At 40.1% G+C, this 20,304-nt stretch overlaps 1 protein-coding gene across 12 annotated transcripts in view; it reads right to left on the bottom strand.

Moving 5' to 3' along the window:
• Window positions 1-20,304, bottom strand: part of MCTP1 (multiple C2 and transmembrane domain containing 1) — a 277,914-nt gene that overhangs the window by 49,691 nt on the left and 207,919 nt on the right. For all 12 annotated transcript variants that reach the window (XM_083816846.1, XM_083816848.1, XM_083816843.1 and 9 more), the window contains one exon: window positions 5,328-5,447. In XM_083816846.1, the coding sequence (XP_083672972.1) occupies window positions 5,328-5,447 (120 nt within the window). The remainder of the gene's footprint in view (window positions 1-5,327; window positions 5,448-20,304) is intronic.

The following is a 20,304-nucleotide window of genomic DNA, read 5'->3' as shown; positions in this document are numbered from 1 at the left end:
GGCTGAGAAACTGTCACAGTTTGTCCTAACTGAAAAAAATACCAAACATTTGAATTGGTAACTTATGCAAACCAGGCCTCATTTGCAATACGTGTTCCAACTACACAATCAATTACTTCATCTCAGGGAAGGGGACAATAGCACCTGGAGAGTGGGAACAATTTTAATCACTTTGAGGGATTATCTGACCACTCCTTAAGTTAGGCAGATCCAGCAGACAATCAGAACAGTGCCTGAATTAGAAAAGCAGAAAATATTTTTTTTTCCACCAGCTTCATGAAGTTCTAATAACTACGACTATTGCTTAGAAATAGAAATGAAAAAAATAAGGTCCCAGACAGCAATGCTGCTCTTCTCAGTGATCTATAAAGGAGAGATTTTTTTGTACAGTGTATCTGAAAACATCAAAATATTTAGCAGTTTCTAAAAATGAATGAAGAGAAGCTTTAAACCACAGCATGCCTTCTGCTAGTTTGGACATAAGTCTTTCAATTACAGCTGTGTGGAGGATGAACTTTTCTGGCTGCTCATCTATTGCAACGCGATTTGGGTTTCCCAAAGAATTAAGGTGTCTGAGGAATAATCCAGTCCTTTGCTCTCCCTCTACCCTTGCTCTCCCTGAGCAGCCCAGGCGGTCTGTCACTGTGCCATGCTTGGCTACCCTGTACCTGTAACATGCACAGGGCTGGCAATATGTAACGCCAACACCTCGTCAGCAGCTGACAGGAAGGGCTGCTTCCCACAGCACAGATGACAAGGAGCAGCGGGCAGCAGGGATGGGAAAGTGGCAGCAGTTGATACCTCTCCTCTCCCTCAGAGGATGTGAAAAAGACACTGGGAAGAAAAAAAGCACACGCACACACAGAAAGCAGTAAGATCCACTCAGTTCTCATCTTGTGTTTCTGTAGGGATTGTTTAAGATCAGAACTGCAGTCATGGTAAAAATAAATTATTTCACGAGGTCAGATACTTAGGAGTATGACTATAAGGAAGTGCAAGAATATGGATGGTATTTCCTTAAATCAAGAAATATCCTTGGGGACAGAAGTTAGGTAAGCTTCAGGCAAAAACGTTACTGCAAAATTCAGAGGAAAGCATTAAGAATGCCTTCTTAGTGATTTTTCCTTGTTTAATACCTGGAGAAAATATTTATTCTGTGATTTTTAGTTCCTGCCGCACGACTCAATACCAAAAGTTCATTCATTTTAGATCAGTCCTGAATTCTCACACTCGCTCAGAGAATTGTCCACTAAATCTACATATAGCCCACTCTTACACTTCCTTCTGTGAGGCCATGAAACCTCTCCAGTTACCCCAGCATTTAATGCAAGAGTTTGTATTTGATGAAAGCATGCTTTTCAGAAACACAACTAATCTTGACCTAAATGTACAAGTGATATGGGCTCCAATGCTTCTTCTGAAGTTTGTGCCAGCATTTGATTAAAACAACAGTGATGATCAGTCATGCAAAGAAAGGCCACCTAAATCCATGAAAGCAATAATACCAACTATGCAGCTTCACCTCTCCACTGGACTTTCCAATAGACTTATATCCTACTGGTAGATACACCTGGGGCCCCCCCTTGCCCCATCCTCATTGCACAATTAATTCAAGAAACGATTTGTGCATTCAACTTGTTGGAATTGGAGTGAGTGGCAGAATAGTCATACTAACACTCAGATGTGGACAGAAACTTAGCGAATCATTTCATTGATCTGCAGTGAAGTGCAGTCTCTAATACTTGTACTAATGAGACATTTGATAATTGTTTTTGTAGGGATGCTACAACGGGAAAAAATTCTTCTGAGCTCCTTTTCAAGGCCCAAAAGTATAATGTACAAACAATATTTAATTACACTTCTCTAGTGCTAATTCAGTAAGACAGAAAAAGCAAATACATTTATCTTTTTGCTTTATCATTAACTTGAGGATTACAAAGTAACTTCTAAAGATAGATAATATTTCTAAGATAAGTAGTCATTGTTTTCACTGAGGCACACAAAAAATCTCTGGAGACCTGGAAACAGAAGCCAGATCATCTGAATCCTGAAGCATTCTCTAGCCACTAGGAAACACTGCTTAATTAATTTAGTTAATATTTACACTCTGCATAGGAAACCAGAAATATTTAAATGACTCCTAATCTAATGATACTGTGCTAATGACCTGTGCTAAGGGCTTGCGATATTACTGAAGATTTGTGAGTTAATTAGAAAGACATTCAGTAAGTTAGTAGACCACTTCGTAGAAGACAGATGCTCACCATGATGATAACCAAGCTCAATTCAGTAAAAATGAGGTCCCACCTTACTTGTAATAAATAAAAAGTTGTAATTAATAGCACAGATATGAAATATTTAGGAAGAAATTGACTGGTTAACATGAACTGTGTGGCTTGGTCTGAAGCAATCTCAGCAAGAGGAACATTTTCAGAGCATCACTTGGTGTCCTGAACAGAGCCCATCAATAGCTTCATTATTTTGGTGGCAAAGTTACATGACCCAATTAATCTTCACAGGTAGGTGTTATTTCAGAGAGAAATTAAGTGTATTGCAGCTTACAAGCAAATCTCTCCTTTCACAAGGGATTTCAGTTACTCATAAAATCTACAGGTTGAGAAGCTTTAAGCATTAAAGGCAGCAGGAGACTAAGGGCTGTGGTTTACAAAATGCATTTCTTAAATCTTGATCTTAGGCTTTTTCTATACTTGTAACAATCTTCGGGATTAGGGAGTATCTCTACCATCCCCACCTTTAATTTTAGATGACCCTTTGAAGTCTAACAGTGATGCAGACAAGTAATATCAGTGCCAGGATCAGGGCTGTATCAGTTCTTCTGGTCACATTAAGGTCGTAGGATCGTTCAGGCTGGAAGGAACCTGAAAAAGCGTTTAATCCAACCTCCTGGCCAAAGCAAGGTCGACCATGAGGTCAGATCAAGTTGCTCACAGCTTTAGCCTGTCAGGACCTGAAAAGTTCCAACAGAGACAGCACTGCCTCCCTGGGTAACCTCTTCCACTGCTTAACTATCCTCACGGCAAAAAAAAGATAATTTTTGTTTGTTCATTTCAACGTACGCCTCTTGCTCTCCCAACCACGTATCAGCATGAAATACCTAGCTCCACCTCCTCGATATCCTCCTTGTAGTAGTGGAAGGCAGCTGTTTGGGTCACCTGCAACCTCCGAGCCCACTTCTCTCTGCTTCGCCTTACGGTGAGGGCTTAAGCACCCTCACCATCTTGCCAGCCCTCCACTGAACTCACTCGCATTAATCAACGTCTTTCTTGAACTGGGGTGTCCAACAGTGGGCAGTATTCCAGACGCAGCCTAGCAAGTGCTGTGCAGAGGAGGTTAATTGCTCCTTCAGTCCACTGTTAATGCAGCCCATGATGCTGGTGGCCCTTTTTGCCAACAGGTCACGGTGCTGGCTCATGCTTACCTTGCCGTCTACCGAGACACACAGGTCCAGCTCAGGAGAGCTGCTTCCCAGACAATCAGTCTCCAGATTGTACCATGGCAAGGTATTATTCCACCCAAAGAGCAAGACTTCACATTTTTCCTTCTCGAATTTCATGAGGTAGCTATTGGTCATTCCGCCAGCATGCCTAGGTCTCTTTGACTGGCACATCTGGTGTACCAACTAGTCTCACCGCCCTGGTGTCACCCAAAAACTTGATGGGAGTGCAGTCTGTCCCCTCCTACAGGTCACTGAAGACAACAACAAATGGGACAGGTCCTTGTATGCTGTGGTACTCCACTTGTTACCAACCTCCAGGTAGAGTACAACTAACCAAACACTGTCCTCTAAGACCAATCACACAACCCTTTCTTTTTTTTTTTCATCCATCTAGCTATCCATCCATATCGTAGTGTCCTAGACAGCGCACTGCTTTTAGGGACTGAGTACTGAAATGAATATTAAATTGATACGGCTCAGCAAAATCCTTAAGCTGCCTGGATACTACAAAATTTGCACTGCACAGAAAACAACTTCGACTTTTGATATGTGCTCCTGAAAATCCAAACTATGCTTTTTTAAAATCAATTAATATCAGTTATTAGTAAATGTTTGCTACTTTACATCCCAGATACATGCATTTAATTAAATAATAGGATTAGATGAAGAGAAGAAAATGCTTATACTAAGCTCAATGAATGGTAACATACAAATGATAAACTGTGAAATCCAATAAAATGTGATACATTCTGAAACTGTTAACAATTTAGAATCATTTTAACCTTTAACTTCAGTATGTTAAAGAAAAAATGCAACATAAGGACACAGTCTCACACAACCAATTTCAAAGAATTTGGTTTCTCCTGACCTATAAGCCTCTCATCTCTGCTCCCACACAAACCCTATTCTGAGGATAGTACATTCTATATTTTTAAAGGATATTTTCAACAAAAATGGGCATATTTTTTGGCCAGCTGGAAAAAAATTAAATTGCAGGTGGGGAAACTGTCCATTGAGTTTTCCAAACAGAAACATTTTTGAGGAGGGGAGGGGAGGGGAGGGGAGGGGAGGGGAGGGGAGGGGAGGGGAGGGGAGGGGAGGGGAGGGGAGGGGAGGGGAGGGGAGGGGAGGGGAGGGGAGGGGAGGGGAGGGGAGGGGAGGGGAGGGGAGGGGAGGGGAGGGGAGGGGAGGGGAGGGGAGGGGAGGGGAGGGGAGGGGAGGGGAGGGGAGGGGAGGGGAGGGGAGGGAAGGGAAGGGAAGGGAAGGGAAGGGAAGGGAAGGGAAGGGAAGGGAAGGGAAGGGAAGGGAAGGGAAGGGAAGGGAAGGGAAGGGAAGGGAAGGGAAGGGAAGGGAAGGGAAGGGAAGGGAAGGGAAGGGAAGGGAAGGGAAGGGAAGGGAAGGGAAGGGAAGGGAAGGGAAGGGAAGGGAAGGGAAGGGAAGGGAAGGGAAGGGAAGGGAAGGGAAGGGAAGGGAAGGGAAGGGAAGGGAAGGGAAGGGAAGGGAAGGGAAGGGAAGGGAAGGGAAGGGAAGGGAAGGGAAGGGAAGGGAAGGGAAGGGAAGGGAAGGGAAGGGAAGGGAAGGGAAGGGAAGGGAAGGGAAGGGAAGGGAAGGGAAGGGAAGGGAAGGGAAGGGAAGGGAAGGGAAGGGAAGGGAAGGGAAGGGAAGGGAAGGGAAGGGAAGGGAAGGGAAGGGAAGGGAAGGGAAGGGAAGGGAAGGGAAGGGAAGGGAAGGGAAGGGAAGGGAAGGGAAGGGAAGGGAAGGGAAGGGAAGGGAAGGGAAGGGAAGGGAAGGGAAGAGAAGGGAAGAGAAGGGAAGAGAAGGGAAGAGAAGGGAAGAGGACATGTATGTGCTTGAAGCAGAGAAGACTTACTGTATCATGTTGCCTGTTGTCTTTCCCCGATATGATCAAGAAGTAGTTCCATGCCAACAGCAGCAACAAAGCCAGTGGTATCATGTAGAGCTCAAAGTTCCAGACCACAAAAAGAAAAAGCTAGAAGACAGAGCACGGAAAAAAATGTGATTCAACTCAGCATTACATTAAATTCTTGTGCACAGCTAAGAGCAACAAATTAAAACCATTCTAAAGTAAATCACCTACCCTTAGGCAGGCAACTTGTTAAACCACTTCACTGAGTAGCCACTTACCTGTGCAAAGCAACTGCTAATCTTTTCACTGTTTTGTACCTTATCTTTTGCAAAGGAAAATTCTATGATTCTATGAAAGTTGACACAGGATAGCCTAAGATGGAATGTTAATTGTTTTCTCATAAAATAATGCTTATGTGGACAAAATAATGCAAAATGGCATAAAAATTAGATCACAATGTAATAAAGTTGGTTATTTCAAAAAGTTAATTTGCTGTTCAAAAGAAAGAACCTAATAATGTTGTAGTAATGTCACACAAACAGAAGAAGTAATTAAATGTGAAAAATTCCTTTGTATAGAAAATCCACAAAAAATCACAGTAACAAGCAAACAGCATGCAAGTATTTTAGTGAAAACACGGTGAAACAGTAATGACCTCAGAATATAAGAAAATGGGATTGAAAGGGGTGTTGAGCAGCTGCTGAAGTCCACCCCTACAAAAACTTCCATTTGCTGAAGGGGCTGGCAGGAGCATGGTGGGCGACGTCTCCCAGAGATGCAAGCTTCCATGAGTGTACAAGGGAACTGGGACCCCCACAGAAACCCACCTCCAGCACACAGCTCCGTACACCACAGAGCTGTGACATGCTTCGTAAGGTGGACTTCAGCTCCAGATCTGTCGGTCCTGAGAATCGGTACGGTGATGACTTTTTTGGAGCCTGGAAGTCCTAAACTTTTGTCAGATGCTGCAGCTGTCTGGCGGAGACACATTCAGCTAGATACCTTTCCCTGCTGGTTCAAGTATGGAATAATTGGTTTGCAAGAAAGAAGTAAAGATATTTGGGTATAGATGGGGTCAAACTAAAACCAGTATTACACCCCATTTTCCTTAGGAACAAACCCCCCTTTGTTTTAGCCAGCTCAAACCATAACTTGAGTTTGTTTTCTCCTAATATGGCCAAAACCACAAATGGAAGTGCTATAGCAAATCATGCTATTTACTCCAGCTTACAATTACGCTTCAGATATCTTGCTAAGCGATTGTCATCCAAATAGTTAAGCTCTGGAATGTTTGTATTTTTACTACCAACTAAAATTAATGAAGGTGCTGTGTCACATAACTTGCAAACCTAAGACAATTCCAGTAACCAGGAAAACTAAAAAGCGGCTTATTTTGCCATATCAGTCACCAAGATGTATATAAACTTGAGTAAAAAGAAAATGGGCATTTTAATAGTCTTCTGCTGGGTTCCTGTTTCAATTTAAAACAAAATCTTCTTACCAAATACAAGCTTCCACATAAAAGAAAAAAAATCCTTGTTTTAAGTCATCTCCTATCTCAAGATCAACTAAGCTACCTCACACCCCTATCACTGAATGCTATGCATACAGAAGTCCTGGGAGACCGCAAGACAAACATGATAAACACTGAAAGAACTGAAAAAGCACTGAGTGCGACATATGTAAGAGGATATTGGCACTCCCAACAGTTAATATTTCATTTGAAAGAAAACCATCTTTTTTAGGTTGTTTAGTTTAAAAGGAAATCTGTTAGGAATGGTAATGAATAAGAAGCAAACAACAGCTCACAGATTTTGAGAGTTTCTCCATGAGCTTGTTAACTACCCTTTTGAGAGCATGATCTGCAGGAACTTGATGCAGTAAATTTGATACGGCCAACTTAAAAACAGAATTCGTATCTCAAAAGAAAAGCAAAAAGTTCTTGCTCCCATTAACCTCAGAAAGGCCCTGAGTCAATGCATACATGCTGGAGGGAGCTTTGGAAGTCAGCAGACAGTATCCAACCAGTAAAACAGACCCCAGAGATTACCAGTTGAGAAATGGCAATGCATACAGTCCCCCTTAAGTTCCCATCCCAACTTAGGTTAAAAAGATGGAAAGGAAATCTTTGTGTAATTTCCTGGCTGCTGAGAAATGAAGCCAGTAACCCAGGTGGTCTCCGGAGATACTGACCTGACAAGAGACTGTGGAACATGGTCATCACATAAGCTGTACTCCAGGACGTCAATGAGTCCCCATTCAAATACACATCACCTGAAATTTCTAAGTGCCAAATGATCCTTAAGGCTATTAATTCCTTAAAATACTGTAATTTGTAGGCTAATAAGATATTATGTTAAGATATTACCTCTTTATGACTTGTATGGACATACCTTTTCCACAATGTGGATATTACACCTGCCATCTCCTTTAGATGATTTTGCTGACCTGCCAGCTTCATTTCCATCTAGTGTGGCTGAATTTCAACTAGTTCCTCCTTTCAGGCACCTGTCTCAGCCAGGCACTGGGAAAACAGGGTCTCTGTATTTGCAACACAAATGAGATGTATGCTGCATGAGACCAGCACAGTGATGGCACTGCAAGTGAAATGGCCTCACTCTCTTCCCCAGAACAAAAATGCACTCACAGAAACACACAAGGGAGAAAACAAGCAGATTCCCAGTAGGAGATAGAACTTTTCAGTAAAAATGAACAACCCCAAAATCTAGTGCAAAACAGCAAGAAAATCCAGGGGCTCAGTTATTGCACACAAAGGACCTTATAGACAGGGGGAGAGGGAAGAAGTGGTATGTGTGAAGCTATTCTCTTGACTTCTTTTCATCCATGAAGGGGAAGAAAACTTACATATCCATCCATTAAACAAATAAAGGACCAAAGAAAAAAAAAAAAGTCTAGAAAGGCTATGGAACAAGAATAAAAGGGCAGGTCTGGGACTTGCCTATGCCTATGAAGCATCCAGTGGAATATGGACTCTATCTGGTTTGCCCTCTTCCAAAGAAATAATGGCTTTAACTTGTTTAAAAAAAGGATCCTCATCACTACTGAAACAAGCCAACTATTTTAAGGGAGGAGTGGGAGTCTCAAAGGTTACAGTTTAATATAGCTGCCATCTCCTACACAGAAGGCTATAAGGGAGGACTTTTTCTTCTCCCCCATGAGATCAAGATTTTCAGAGTCACAGGCATGAACTGGCCATTTACAACATCACATCAGTTGATACTCTTAGTGAGAGACACATGCATTAAATGATCGTTCAGGGAGACACATGACACTATCCCTCGTGTACAACACTTCAAAAAATAATTTAAGTTGGAGTATTGAATATCCTATTCTTTTGCAAACTACAGTATATTTTAAAAAGAAATCTCATCCAAAATGATTAACACTTCCTACTGTTCAGAAAAAAAGCCTGCCCTTTCAGACTAGCAGCTGTGGATCATTAGCTTTCCAGTGATGAGATGTGTTTGATGAGTATTTTTCTTTCTAATTAAGAGATGAGATCCTCTATTTGACTCTCTCTTCAGACAGAAGTGAAGAGAAAGATTTCTGCCTATGTGGAAAGGCCATATTCTACAGAACAATTATTTCAGATTTCTTTTTATCTACCTCCACCCCATTTCATTTCATTTTTAACAGAACCCTGTTTGCACCCACAGACTTCACAGCATTAACCCTTGTCTTTCCCAGCTCTCTTTATTTTTCCATTTCCTTCTATCTGACTACCAGCAGAAAACAGCATACAAAAAAAAGGGAGCACCCCAGACAGGAGACACTGACCCACATCTTCAGGTGCAGCAGGGAACAGCGTACAGCTGAAGGAGGAGGGCTGCAAGTACAGCTGTGTGAGAACCTTCTGACAAAAATTAGGAAACGCTTACTTCACAGAAATGCCTGCTTTCAATAAAGTCACACAGCTGAGCAAAGGATGCTTCCAGCTGACACGTAGGGAGCTTTCCAGAACCTTTCAGCAACCGTGATATCTGGATTACCTTGCGGCAAAAGAGTAAAGGGGCCTTGACGGCACGCCAGCCTCTAAGCTTTCAGGGCTTGTTGCTGCAGGGATTGGGGACTGGAGGTCGAAGCGGTTGAGTCACCTCGCGAGTCCCAGGCTGACACGGGAACCTCTGAAATCTGTATTCACAGCACCCGGAGTCAGAGGCTGTAATGTGTTCAGCAGTAGGGTGAGATACGGACATTTCCGTCGCCGCCATGTCACGCAGTGCACGTCACTCATACCACAGCCTCCTCTCCGAGTTATGGCTTTCTCTGTTCGTTTTTAAAGAGGATCCTTACAGCCTTATTTAGGTATTATCTATATCTGTGCACTATATGCTTTACCCAACTCCTGATTATCCTGGAAATTTAAAAGTTGGCTGAACAGAGTTTTGGCACAATTGCAAACAGAGCCTACGTCTGCAACTCCAAACAGTGCGCTCTAATCATAAGATCATCCATTTACCCTTTAAGCTTAAAAGGACAATTGTATTTCCTGAGGTTTTGTCCCTTGTATGTATTCTCAGAAGACTAGGAAGAATGAAAGATAACCCACATATCTGCATGGTACAGACTTTCTATTAAGTACTGCAGGTTTTAAGGCTCCAGCAAAATCCTGCATGGTGTTTATACTGTAAAACACTTAAAAATAATTTTCATTGCACCTTGGAGAGTCAGCAGCCTCTTCCATTTAAAAAATTGGTCTGCTACCTCTGAGGATGATGGCTCCTCTTTTCTTCTATGGCACTTCTATTTAACGATCTAAAACTGAAATATGTCCTTTAGCTGTATCAGATCCCAAACACACCACTATTAATGTAAATATATATGGAAGTCCATTTAGAACGTAGAGCCCTTGCTGAGGTAAGTCTGGAAGAAATATGTCTTTTGAACATATTATAAAGCATACGCCAACATTTTTTTTTCAGCACTCTTGCAATTTCAGATCCAGTTACCTGAGCATCAGGTAGCAGTGGACTCTGAAAGATTTGAATCTAAAACACACTATCTGTTACTCCATTTCTTTAGATAGGCACAGGTCAACTTGAAAATGGCTAAAACATGGGAACACAAAAAAATTTATATACACTTAATAGACTGAAGTATTATTTTAACATCAGTCTTGGTGAGGCTTTTGGTGTATTTAGGACAGCTCTTGTTAGAATACTTTGGTCCCATGATCTACAAGAAAACAGCAAAAGACTTTCCATTTCCTACCAGGCAGAGATTTCTGGTAATGGTATTTCCATGATAACCTGTACAACAAATCCATGGTTCTATTACATCTTCATTCTTTCACCTTAGTGTGGTGCAATGCTATTTATTAAGGAAGCAAGTCTGACAATTAGATATGACTCACTTAATGCGCCTCATACCAGCCAGGATGTTTTGAAACACAACTATATCTAGATAGACTTATTTCCTCTGAAGAACCTTCATACTAACATCCAATCACATCATAATGTAAACTGCCTGTCTTTACAAGATTGCCAGCACCAGTAAAACCTGCTAGGTAGGAGCTTGAAATTTTTCATTTATTTTTTTTTCTTACAACTTGTAACTGACATTTCACATCTTTTTGCAGAAGCCATAGATGAAAGTGCTAAGGCTTTGCTCCAAGAATGCTGACAATTCCAAGAAAGTGAACCCCAGAGCATGAATACAGCACTGTTTTAAACAGCATATGAATTAGTAATGTAAAATTCATGTCACTGTTTTCAGTTTCATATAGCAAAAGTTAGGTGGAAATAAAAAAGGAAAAAAAATCTGTAAATATTTACAAAATGTGGTATCTCTTGGGTCATTTCTTCTCCTTCATTTAACAGCTTCTGAGCTGCATTATTAAAATTGCAGATTTAGTAGTCAGGTTAAAATTAGAAGAGGGAAATATGGCTCACTGAGACCATTCCCATATCACACTGCCTATTGTTGTTGTCAGGGCAGTTCAACACAGATTTGTTGTCTCAAGACTTTTAAAATGCAGACAAACTCAGAGAAATCAATACTATTTTCTCTATGAGCAATAATACCTGGTATCAAATAACAAACACCCTACTAGGATACATTAGATCAAAGGCACGTCTGAGAATGGTTCATTGAGCCTTGGTCCTATTTTAATACTACATTTTCTGAACAGAACCTAATTGTTTACTGAATGACCCATGTCTTTGTTTTAGCAACATTACCATGAACACTGTTACAGCCATTATTTTCTAAGCAAAAAAGTGCTTTTAATGCCTGTCCTCAGATTGATTTCACTTTGCTCTAATATAGAACTCTTAGGCTGACTTATACTTTTTAGCACAGTTCTGCAGAGAGGGGTGACAACCAGCTGTAAAGCTCAAGCCTCTTTACAATTCAAAGTGTCCAATTTTACCATCAGCTTTTAAAAAGGATGCATTTAGTCCTCCCCCTGTTGCATATGATTTTTCCATTGGAAATCAATACCATTGTTCCTAACTTTAAAATTCCTTAAAAGTTGCCTAACAGTTACAGAAATAAACATGCCATTTCGGTTGGAAGTGTCACACGCTGGAAGACATTTCTTAAAAGTACATTTCACATAATTTTAGACTTTTCTGAACACACAAATCTCTACTGCAAAACTATGTTCATGTTCCTTTACACGAAAATTTGGAACCTAGCAGAATTCTGCTCCGTTACAATTGCACTGCTCTGAGGGTGGGACAGTTGAAAATGTAAATGTATGTGTCACTTTAGAAGCAAAATCCAAAGTGCTGACTTTATGAAAGGTGTAAAATCACAACATGGATCATATTTGATAATTACAGCTATTTATATAATTGCAGATGAAAGAAAATCATTCAGTATTTTAAGACAAACGCTATAACAAGTGTAATAGAGCATAAAAGTCATCATTACCCAAGTATTGGAAAATAAAGACTTGTAGTTTTTTTTTTTTTCTTTCCGGAGAAAAATAGGTCACATAGTTTAAAAAGTTACCAGCTGAATGTGAGCTACTTACACTTCACAAATGGCTTTTCTGTGCTCATTTCTACTGGTACTAGAGAGAAACTAAACAACCCCTCCCCACCACTCATTCATAACTAATCACCACTGAAATAAATGGACCTTTAGAAGTCTAGACACTGAAGGAGTAAGCCTTTTGGCTCTAGGAAAACCTATAGGGACAGCAAAACAATTTAAGTTGTGTGAGAATCAAGACTGAAGTTACCTGGTTAAGAGGCATACTGTGATTTCCATTAATAAAATGCAAAAAAATACTGATTTATGTTCTGATAACCATATTCATGTTTGGAACAAACAGAGATACTGGATTCCATAAAAGAGCAGAGAGACTTCCACAAGCTGTTTTTGAAGTCTCATTTCACGGACGGGAACTACACTGCCCTTACTATATTGAGGACATTCTGGCTTAAACTTTCAGTTAAGGCTAAATCCTATAAATTTTTTTCCACCACTATTTGGAAATAGCTGCATCAACATAATGGTTTCTCTGATGTCCTAGAGATGTCAACTGGTCACACTGCCCTTGCTGAGTCTGTCCCTTCACGCAGAGCTGAAAGTAAGGTACAATAAAGCAATATTTCTGCTTCTTCTGTTTCCTTTCTGTTCTTATAAACAGTCTGACCTACAATTTTTGTTTGGAAGAGGTGTGGAGCCTCCACAGAATAGGATGACAGAAAAATCACCAAAAGACAGCATCACTACTTTTCAAAATCCTAAGAACATCCGTTCAATAGAGCACTAATACATGTAGACAAATTCAAATTTCCCTAGTGAATTCCTTAAAATCTTTTTTATGTATTAGTAACTATTTTGAAAGGTTCTACTCGCCATCAACTATCACTTGAAGGCAAGTAACTTGGCCTAATGTTGGCTTTAGTGAGCAATCAATGAATGAATCAATCAATCCACTTCAGCGAGCCTTTCGGGTTGATGTTCACACTTGTGACTGATGACTGGTTTTGTTTTCTTGTTCTAGCATGTCTGGAATATTGGTTGAGTTTAACTGTAAAGAATAAATAAATAAAAACAAAGAGCGACAAAGACGGTGAAGGGTCTAGAGGGCAAGATGTATGAGGAGTGGCTGCGGTCCCTGGGTTTGCTCAGCCCAGAGCAGAGCAGGCCGAGGGGAGGCCTCATGGCGGCCTGCAGCTCCCTCACGAGGGGAGCGGAGGGGCAGGCGCTGGGCTCTGCTCTCTGGGGACAGCGACAGGACCCGAGGGGACGGCATGGAGCTGGGACAGGGGAGGGTCAGGCTGGGGGTTAGGGAAAGGTTCTGCACCCAGAGGTGGTTGGGCACTGGGACAGGCTGCCCGGGGACGTGGTCATGGCACCGAGCCTGCTGGAGTTCAAGAAACATTTAGACAGCACTCCCAGACACAGTGTCTGGTTTTTAGGGTGGTCCTGTGTAGACCCAGGAGTTGGACTCCGTGATCTTTGTGGGTCCCTTCCAACTTGAGATATTCTGTGATTCTATGATACTATGAAAAGCCTAAAATTTCTTTACCTTTGATTGTCCAGCTTTCTATAAATTCCTATGGCTTAACCTGCAAGTCATTCACAGAATGTAAGAGAATGCCTTTCTACCTTTTAACTTACTTCACTGTAAACACATTTTAATGAATAATAATACATTTCAACTACCTTGCCACTTTCTGTAACTTCATATCTCAGTTTGTCTTGTAATTTTCTAATTTTCTCCTTCACTGATTGCTAGACTTCCCTCCAACTTCAGTTCTGAAAAAGCTTGCAGAGTTATGTTTAGCATCTCTACCAAAGTGTGCCTATTTCTATTTGCAACTCTCATATTAATCCAGGGGTGATATTACTGACTTCTCATTTCTTTACCGTGCTTCACTCTTTCCCCACAGGCATCACATAGTATTCCCTCCTTCCATCCCAAATGATCTGCTTACACTTATTTAGATGCTAGGGATGTCTAGAAGTGATACTAGGTATATATTTTCCTTCAGTGTTTACCAAGCTCCTAAACTTTCTTGTGCAAAGTAAGATTGTAGATTGCAGAAATGAGAAGTCAGCAGAGAATACTAGTTTAGACAGGAGAGCAAGGCAGCTCCAGGTGTTTGAACAACCTGAATTCTGTAGTAAGAAGATTGTCCCTGGGCCAAGGCCGCTGAGAGATGTGAGTATTTTTAGTTCCCTGGTAGGATAGCTATAATTACATCCTGCAATGCTTTCTAGAAGCAAAATGCAAAATAAAACTCAGTTCATTTTTAACTGGCAGTGTTCTTTAGAAGACTGTAGCAGACCTCAAGAAAGCTGAAGCATGTTCATATCCTTCCAGGTAAAAGTGGAAAAAAGGCACTATAAGTAAAACAACGATACCTGCTATTACCATAAACAGCATGAACATGAAATATTTCAGTGAGATAAGTGCCACAGTATTTAGAATGCAGTTGATTAAATAAAAGATATCTTATATACATTTTCAAATTGAGACTCTATTGCAAACAGAACAGATGAGTGGAAAGATAGCCGTAACTATCCCTTTATGACTTGGTAGAATCAGTCTTGACTGGAATAAATAAAAAATATTTAAGGTAAGATTACTGATGTATCAGTCACTGTTTGCCTGATTTTACTTCTCTATGCCTTTGCTAAACTTCTCTGGTGTGCAAAGCTCTGTTCAGGTGCATTTGAAGACAGGCAGCAGATCCATACAGCATTTGCTGCAAGAGTAGGTATCCTTTACATGAAATGGAGTCAGATACTTGGTTAAGAAATATGCTGGTTGCACCTAACAATGGCTGGTGCACTTTCAGTCTTGTGAAAAGTTTCTCTCAATACCCACTGAGCTGCCCCTCTTCACTAAGGCAAGTGCAAATCTGACATTTTACCCTCTGTTGTGGGGAAGCTAACAGAGGAGGTGTATATCTATTTTTGAAACAGAATGCCTCTCTGAGAAACCAGAGGTGCTGCATGAAGCTAAAGAATGTAGACTTGCAAAAGAAAAACGATGTCATTTTGTTAGGGAACGACAAAAAAACTCACATTCTGGCTACAGGTAGGTAACCATTCATATAAGATGCTGGAAAAAAAAACAGAAACAACAAGACTGAAAGAAAAACCAAGGTGGAAAATATTCAGAAGTTCACTGCAATAACAGCAAGCTCTATGGACACCAGAATGCTAGGTAGGGCACAACCCACGTAAAAGAAATAAAAAGCATACTCTGAAATACACTTCATAATTAAGCAGGCTAACCTACTAACATTTGTGTGTGTGTGTGTGATTTTAGCATCTGAGTTTTAAGTTTCTCTATTGTTAGTTGTATTGAGAAATGAAATTTTTAATCCATAACCTATAAGGTAATTTGTCAAGACAAACACATTCAACAAAACAAGATTTTCTTTTTTATGATCCTAAGTGGAAAACTGTTTCCTGCTGCTTTTGTTGAAGTAATGCTTCTGCAGGGAAAAATATATTTTCATGCTATTAAAAAAATGAAACATGCCCTTACAATTGTTTCTGTACAATAAATTTAATTATATTTGTTTTTCCACAAACTACATTAAATCATACATAGCACAGAGAGGTGTGCCCTGGCAACTTTCCTATTGTTTTTATAGTTACTTTTTCCAGCCAGAATATGCTGCAGTCCAAGCTGTCTTTCTTTTTAAAATCATCTCTCTCCATGCTGTAGGAGCTTGCAGGAAGTGTGGTTGTGCACTCCAAATATATGACATTTCATAGAATCTACCTCATCTTTTAGTAGTTCATTGTTTCAGTAACATTACATTTCATGTATTCAGATGCCTGCCACTCCAACATGGTTAGCTGTACTTTAACATAGAAATGTTCTACAGCTCCAAAAAAAAAAAAAAAACATGTATTGAGCCATCATCATCATCAATACTGTGTACTAACCATTGAAGAATACTATACTTTACAGATGCTCATTTCAAAGCACTCCCTTAAAAGGTGAATAGAGGCATGCAGAGTATTTCATTGCTATCTACAGAATGCTATGTTGTCATTCTTAATAGTCATTGCTACACTATTACACTCTGAATTATTTTTTTTTCCTTTTCAGAGTAACATAGCAATGAGAGCACCAGTTTCAAAACAAGAGCAGATATAATTCTTTTTTTTTTTTTTTTTTTTTTTTTTTTTAACGTGCTACACATACCAAGCAGACCAAAACTGACAGGAACAAATTCTGAAATTAGACATTTCATAAATGTAAGTGAACACACTCAAGACTTGCAATTATAAATACATGGTTTCTATACCTTTACAGTCTATTCAGTCTCAGAATCTTTTGGCCAAACCAAAATGGCTGAAAGTTATTACAGAAACTCCCATAATTGTTGCCTAACACTTCCCATTCTAAAGGATTTTCTCCCTATATTAAAATAAGTTCTAATGCATTTATTAATTTTAACGTGTCTTTGAAATACAACAAGAAGTTGTCCATAGGTTAAAAGGAGTATATTTTGCCTTTCAAACACAAACTCACTGATGTTTAGTTGATTTACACAGTACTGAAAAATCTCACTTCCCTATTTACTTCTGCATTGCTGGAATGCCGATATAGTAATGACCTTGAAAACCTCAGACTAAGGTTTGATCTTGTGACTCTCACAATTGAAGAAGCTGAAAAATGTATGGTGTAGTTACTGACTTTTTGCGTATTTTATACATATACAAGGAAGCAGGTTGGAGGTTTGAGCAGGCCACCTTCCTTCTCGCATCATTCTTCCTTCCCCAGCTCCCAGCTCCCACACGGGGTTTTGCTGACATCTGGGACAGGAAGACGGGGGTAGTTTCAGCTAGGATTTTAGACATCCTGTAAAGTACTGTGTGACTGACCTGTTGTGTTGAAGTAAGCTGATGGTTTATGTCCAGGTCTGGACTCTTCAGAGCTGCAGCACACTTTTAGTAATTGAACTGATGCTCAATGTAATAGCAGTGCTTGGTTGCTGTCTTCACAACAGTGTATGAAAGCAGGCTGAACATTTTGCTGACGCTCATCGTGGCTATTTGCAAGACACAAGAATTCAGCTACATATTGTCCAGGAAACAGTATTCCGGCACGTGTAGACCCCTCTACCCATCTATTGAGCTGTCTCATCAGAGCAGCTCTGACTGATATACTTCCCATTTCATCCCCTTATTTTCTGTCTCTACCTAACTCCTGCTGCAAGGAAATTGGGCTCGCCCTTCACTGCTGGGTCTCACCTCATTAGCTGCACTCTTTTCTTCCTCCTGCTCCTCCCACATTGTCAGGATGCTCAGCAGAATCCTAAACTGTCTCCTATCCCACCCTTCCTAATCAGATGCCTTTCCATTCACTCCCCGCATCCCTCCAGAACACCTCCTAGAGTCAATCAGGATTCAAATCAGGATTATCTAGCTCTCAGCTCCTGTATGCGTCTGCCCATCATGCTGGCTCTGGAGAACCAGGACTGAGCATGGGGGAGGCAAGCAGAAGAAAGGAGTGTGTGGGAGAAGATGGTAGCCAAACTGACACGTTTAACTACTGTTTCCTAACACACAGGGCAGTTCTCAAGTGCTGGCCATAATGCATCAGAGTACAGGCAGAAGTCAACGTGCAAAACACTGAAGTCAACCCCTTCTTAGGAAGCCTTGTAAAGTTTAAAAATATAGGAATATATCCTCAGAATCGTTGCAATATTTTAAGATGAGCATAAACATAAAATTTTTCTACCTCAGAGCAAAAATAAATGACATTACTATATTGGCCCAAAGAAAAGCTTCAACGCTAGAATTTGAAGACCGACAAAGTCAAATGCAGCTGAGGAGATTAATGACAGATCTTAGCAGCAGACAGTACTACTGAAATAACCTACAATAAATATCAGGCAGAAAGAAGGAATTTGGGTGTATAACGAGAACAGGATCCGAGTTATTGGAAAAAGTCTCTGCGGAGATCTAAGATAATCACAAAAGCTGTCTTCTTCATTAACAGTTTCACAGCTGCACTGTTCGTCCAAAATAGAACAAACTACCTAGAGTCCCTTCTTACAGTTTCTCTTCATATCTTAAAACAATGCAGCTTCTTCTTGGGTTTCTGATAACTCTTAGTGGAATTAAACTAGCAAAGATATATTGTTGTCAGATTCCACAATTCCTTTTGCTAGGTTTCTTTGAAATACCAGCAAGGTGGAAATCACAATAGCTGGAAGTTACCTGTCATGGCACCAAAAATAATATACGCCAGTTAGAAACAGTAATGAATGCGTTCCAAATAAAGAGATAAATATACATTATGTGCATGCATAATTTTACATGCATGCACACACAGATAAAACTACATATTCACATAGCACAGTAATCGTTCCTCCACATATTTTTTAATTCCATTTTTACACCTTTTACATAGGTCCTTTGGGCCACATACAGCATTTAGCAATATCATTGTTGGCATGAGGTTTCATTGTTTGGTACCTCATTTGATCATTAACCTCTCTTCATTAAGAAATGTGATGAAATAGAAAAGCTCTGTCTAGTACTTTGTACTTGTTCTGCCCGGGTTAAATGATGCATACCACTTGCTCCTGTTGAAAGGAAAACAGCTTTCAAGCTACTTTATTAATTTAAAAAAAAATCTTGCAGTGCCAGGATACTTTGCGGTGCATTGGCTTTCCATTCATAAGGGTTAAAACAAACTCAAAGGTAGCAACGAGTCTGGTGCTTTGTGAAATTGGAGATGACAATGAAGTGAAAGGGAAGATGTTTAGTTTCCTTGTTCTGAACCTTATTTTGCCATTTTCTCAAATCCACTGGCAGCACAAATGGCAGAGCAGAGGGTAACATCCTCCTTTCTGATGAGAAATGTTTTTGCCTTCATGTTGTATATGGCTACATATGGTGCAAAGCAATGAAAAATCAAAGACATACATTGTCCAAAATAAACGTAGAGTTACTCAGAAAATACTACAAAATAATTTTTGTGCTTCCCATGCTTTTGGCTGGATTGCATGGGTCCCGTAGACAGAAAAGCTTATGTTTTTTATGAACCTCAGGTCCAAGACAGCATAGAAATAGCAGGTAGGAGGTAGGAGGCCCTAGGAGCAGTTAGTGGTGTAATGTAAGCCTGGAGGGGGATATATGTTTTGTATAGGTTAATCCCTTATGGAGAAAAGTTGCATGCAATCTGGGCAGGGGCTGCTCTTTACCCTGCGTGTCTAACATCCATCACAGCTTCACTCACATCATTATTTATGTCACAACCTTCTATGACTCAAGAGAGCCATGCCACCAGCAGAGCTAGCTGCATTTTATATATGGTTTTTCTTTACTACCTCACCTTCATGCAGGCACATTACATTCACTAATAAATGAACAGAAGAAAGCACTGGCAGGCAGTTAAAGGCCTGCCCCCCGTGTCAGCTGGGAACAGTGGGAAATTAGAAAACCGGTGCTTTCCATTTGAAAATATTCTTACAGAGTTTGCAAGGCATCTTTCTCTCATCTCCTCCAATTTTACAGACATCCTTTTGCTGCTTCCTTTATTTATTAATTCATTTGCTTATTTTTTCCTATATGATTTCAGAGTGTATTAAAAAGCCATGGGGCTTTTGTTTTCATGTTGCACCACAGTTAAGTGGTTGTTCATTTCCAAACCTTGCATGAAAACATCAAGAAAAAGACTATACAGATTTGGGTAGGCACAGATGAAATTCCAAATTTAGTGACAAATGTTCAGCATTTTACCATCTTCATTGAACAGTAAAAGCTTTTTTATCATATTGGAGGCAACAAACTTCTGAAAATCTGATTATCCTTTAACCCTACAGTGGATAGCAGTCCAAAAACTACTTAAGTTTCTTAAAAGTCTATTTAATTACTGCCTAGTACAGTTTTATATCATTTTTTAAATATTTGCATGTAACATACTATATGTAATATCAAGGTCCACTGAAATGAACTTTTCTATAGCGAGTGCAAATAATTTAACAATAAAGAGATATCAGTGAAGTATAGAAACAAT

This window comes from Anser anser (genome assembly GCF_964211835.1).
Source record: "Anser anser genome assembly, chromosome: Z".
Classification (NCBI taxonomy): domain Eukaryota; kingdom Metazoa; phylum Chordata; class Aves; order Anseriformes; family Anatidae; genus Anser; species Anser anser.
The sequence above is the reverse complement of the archived record's forward strand: the minus strand, read 5'-3'. Positions and strand labels throughout refer to the sequence as shown.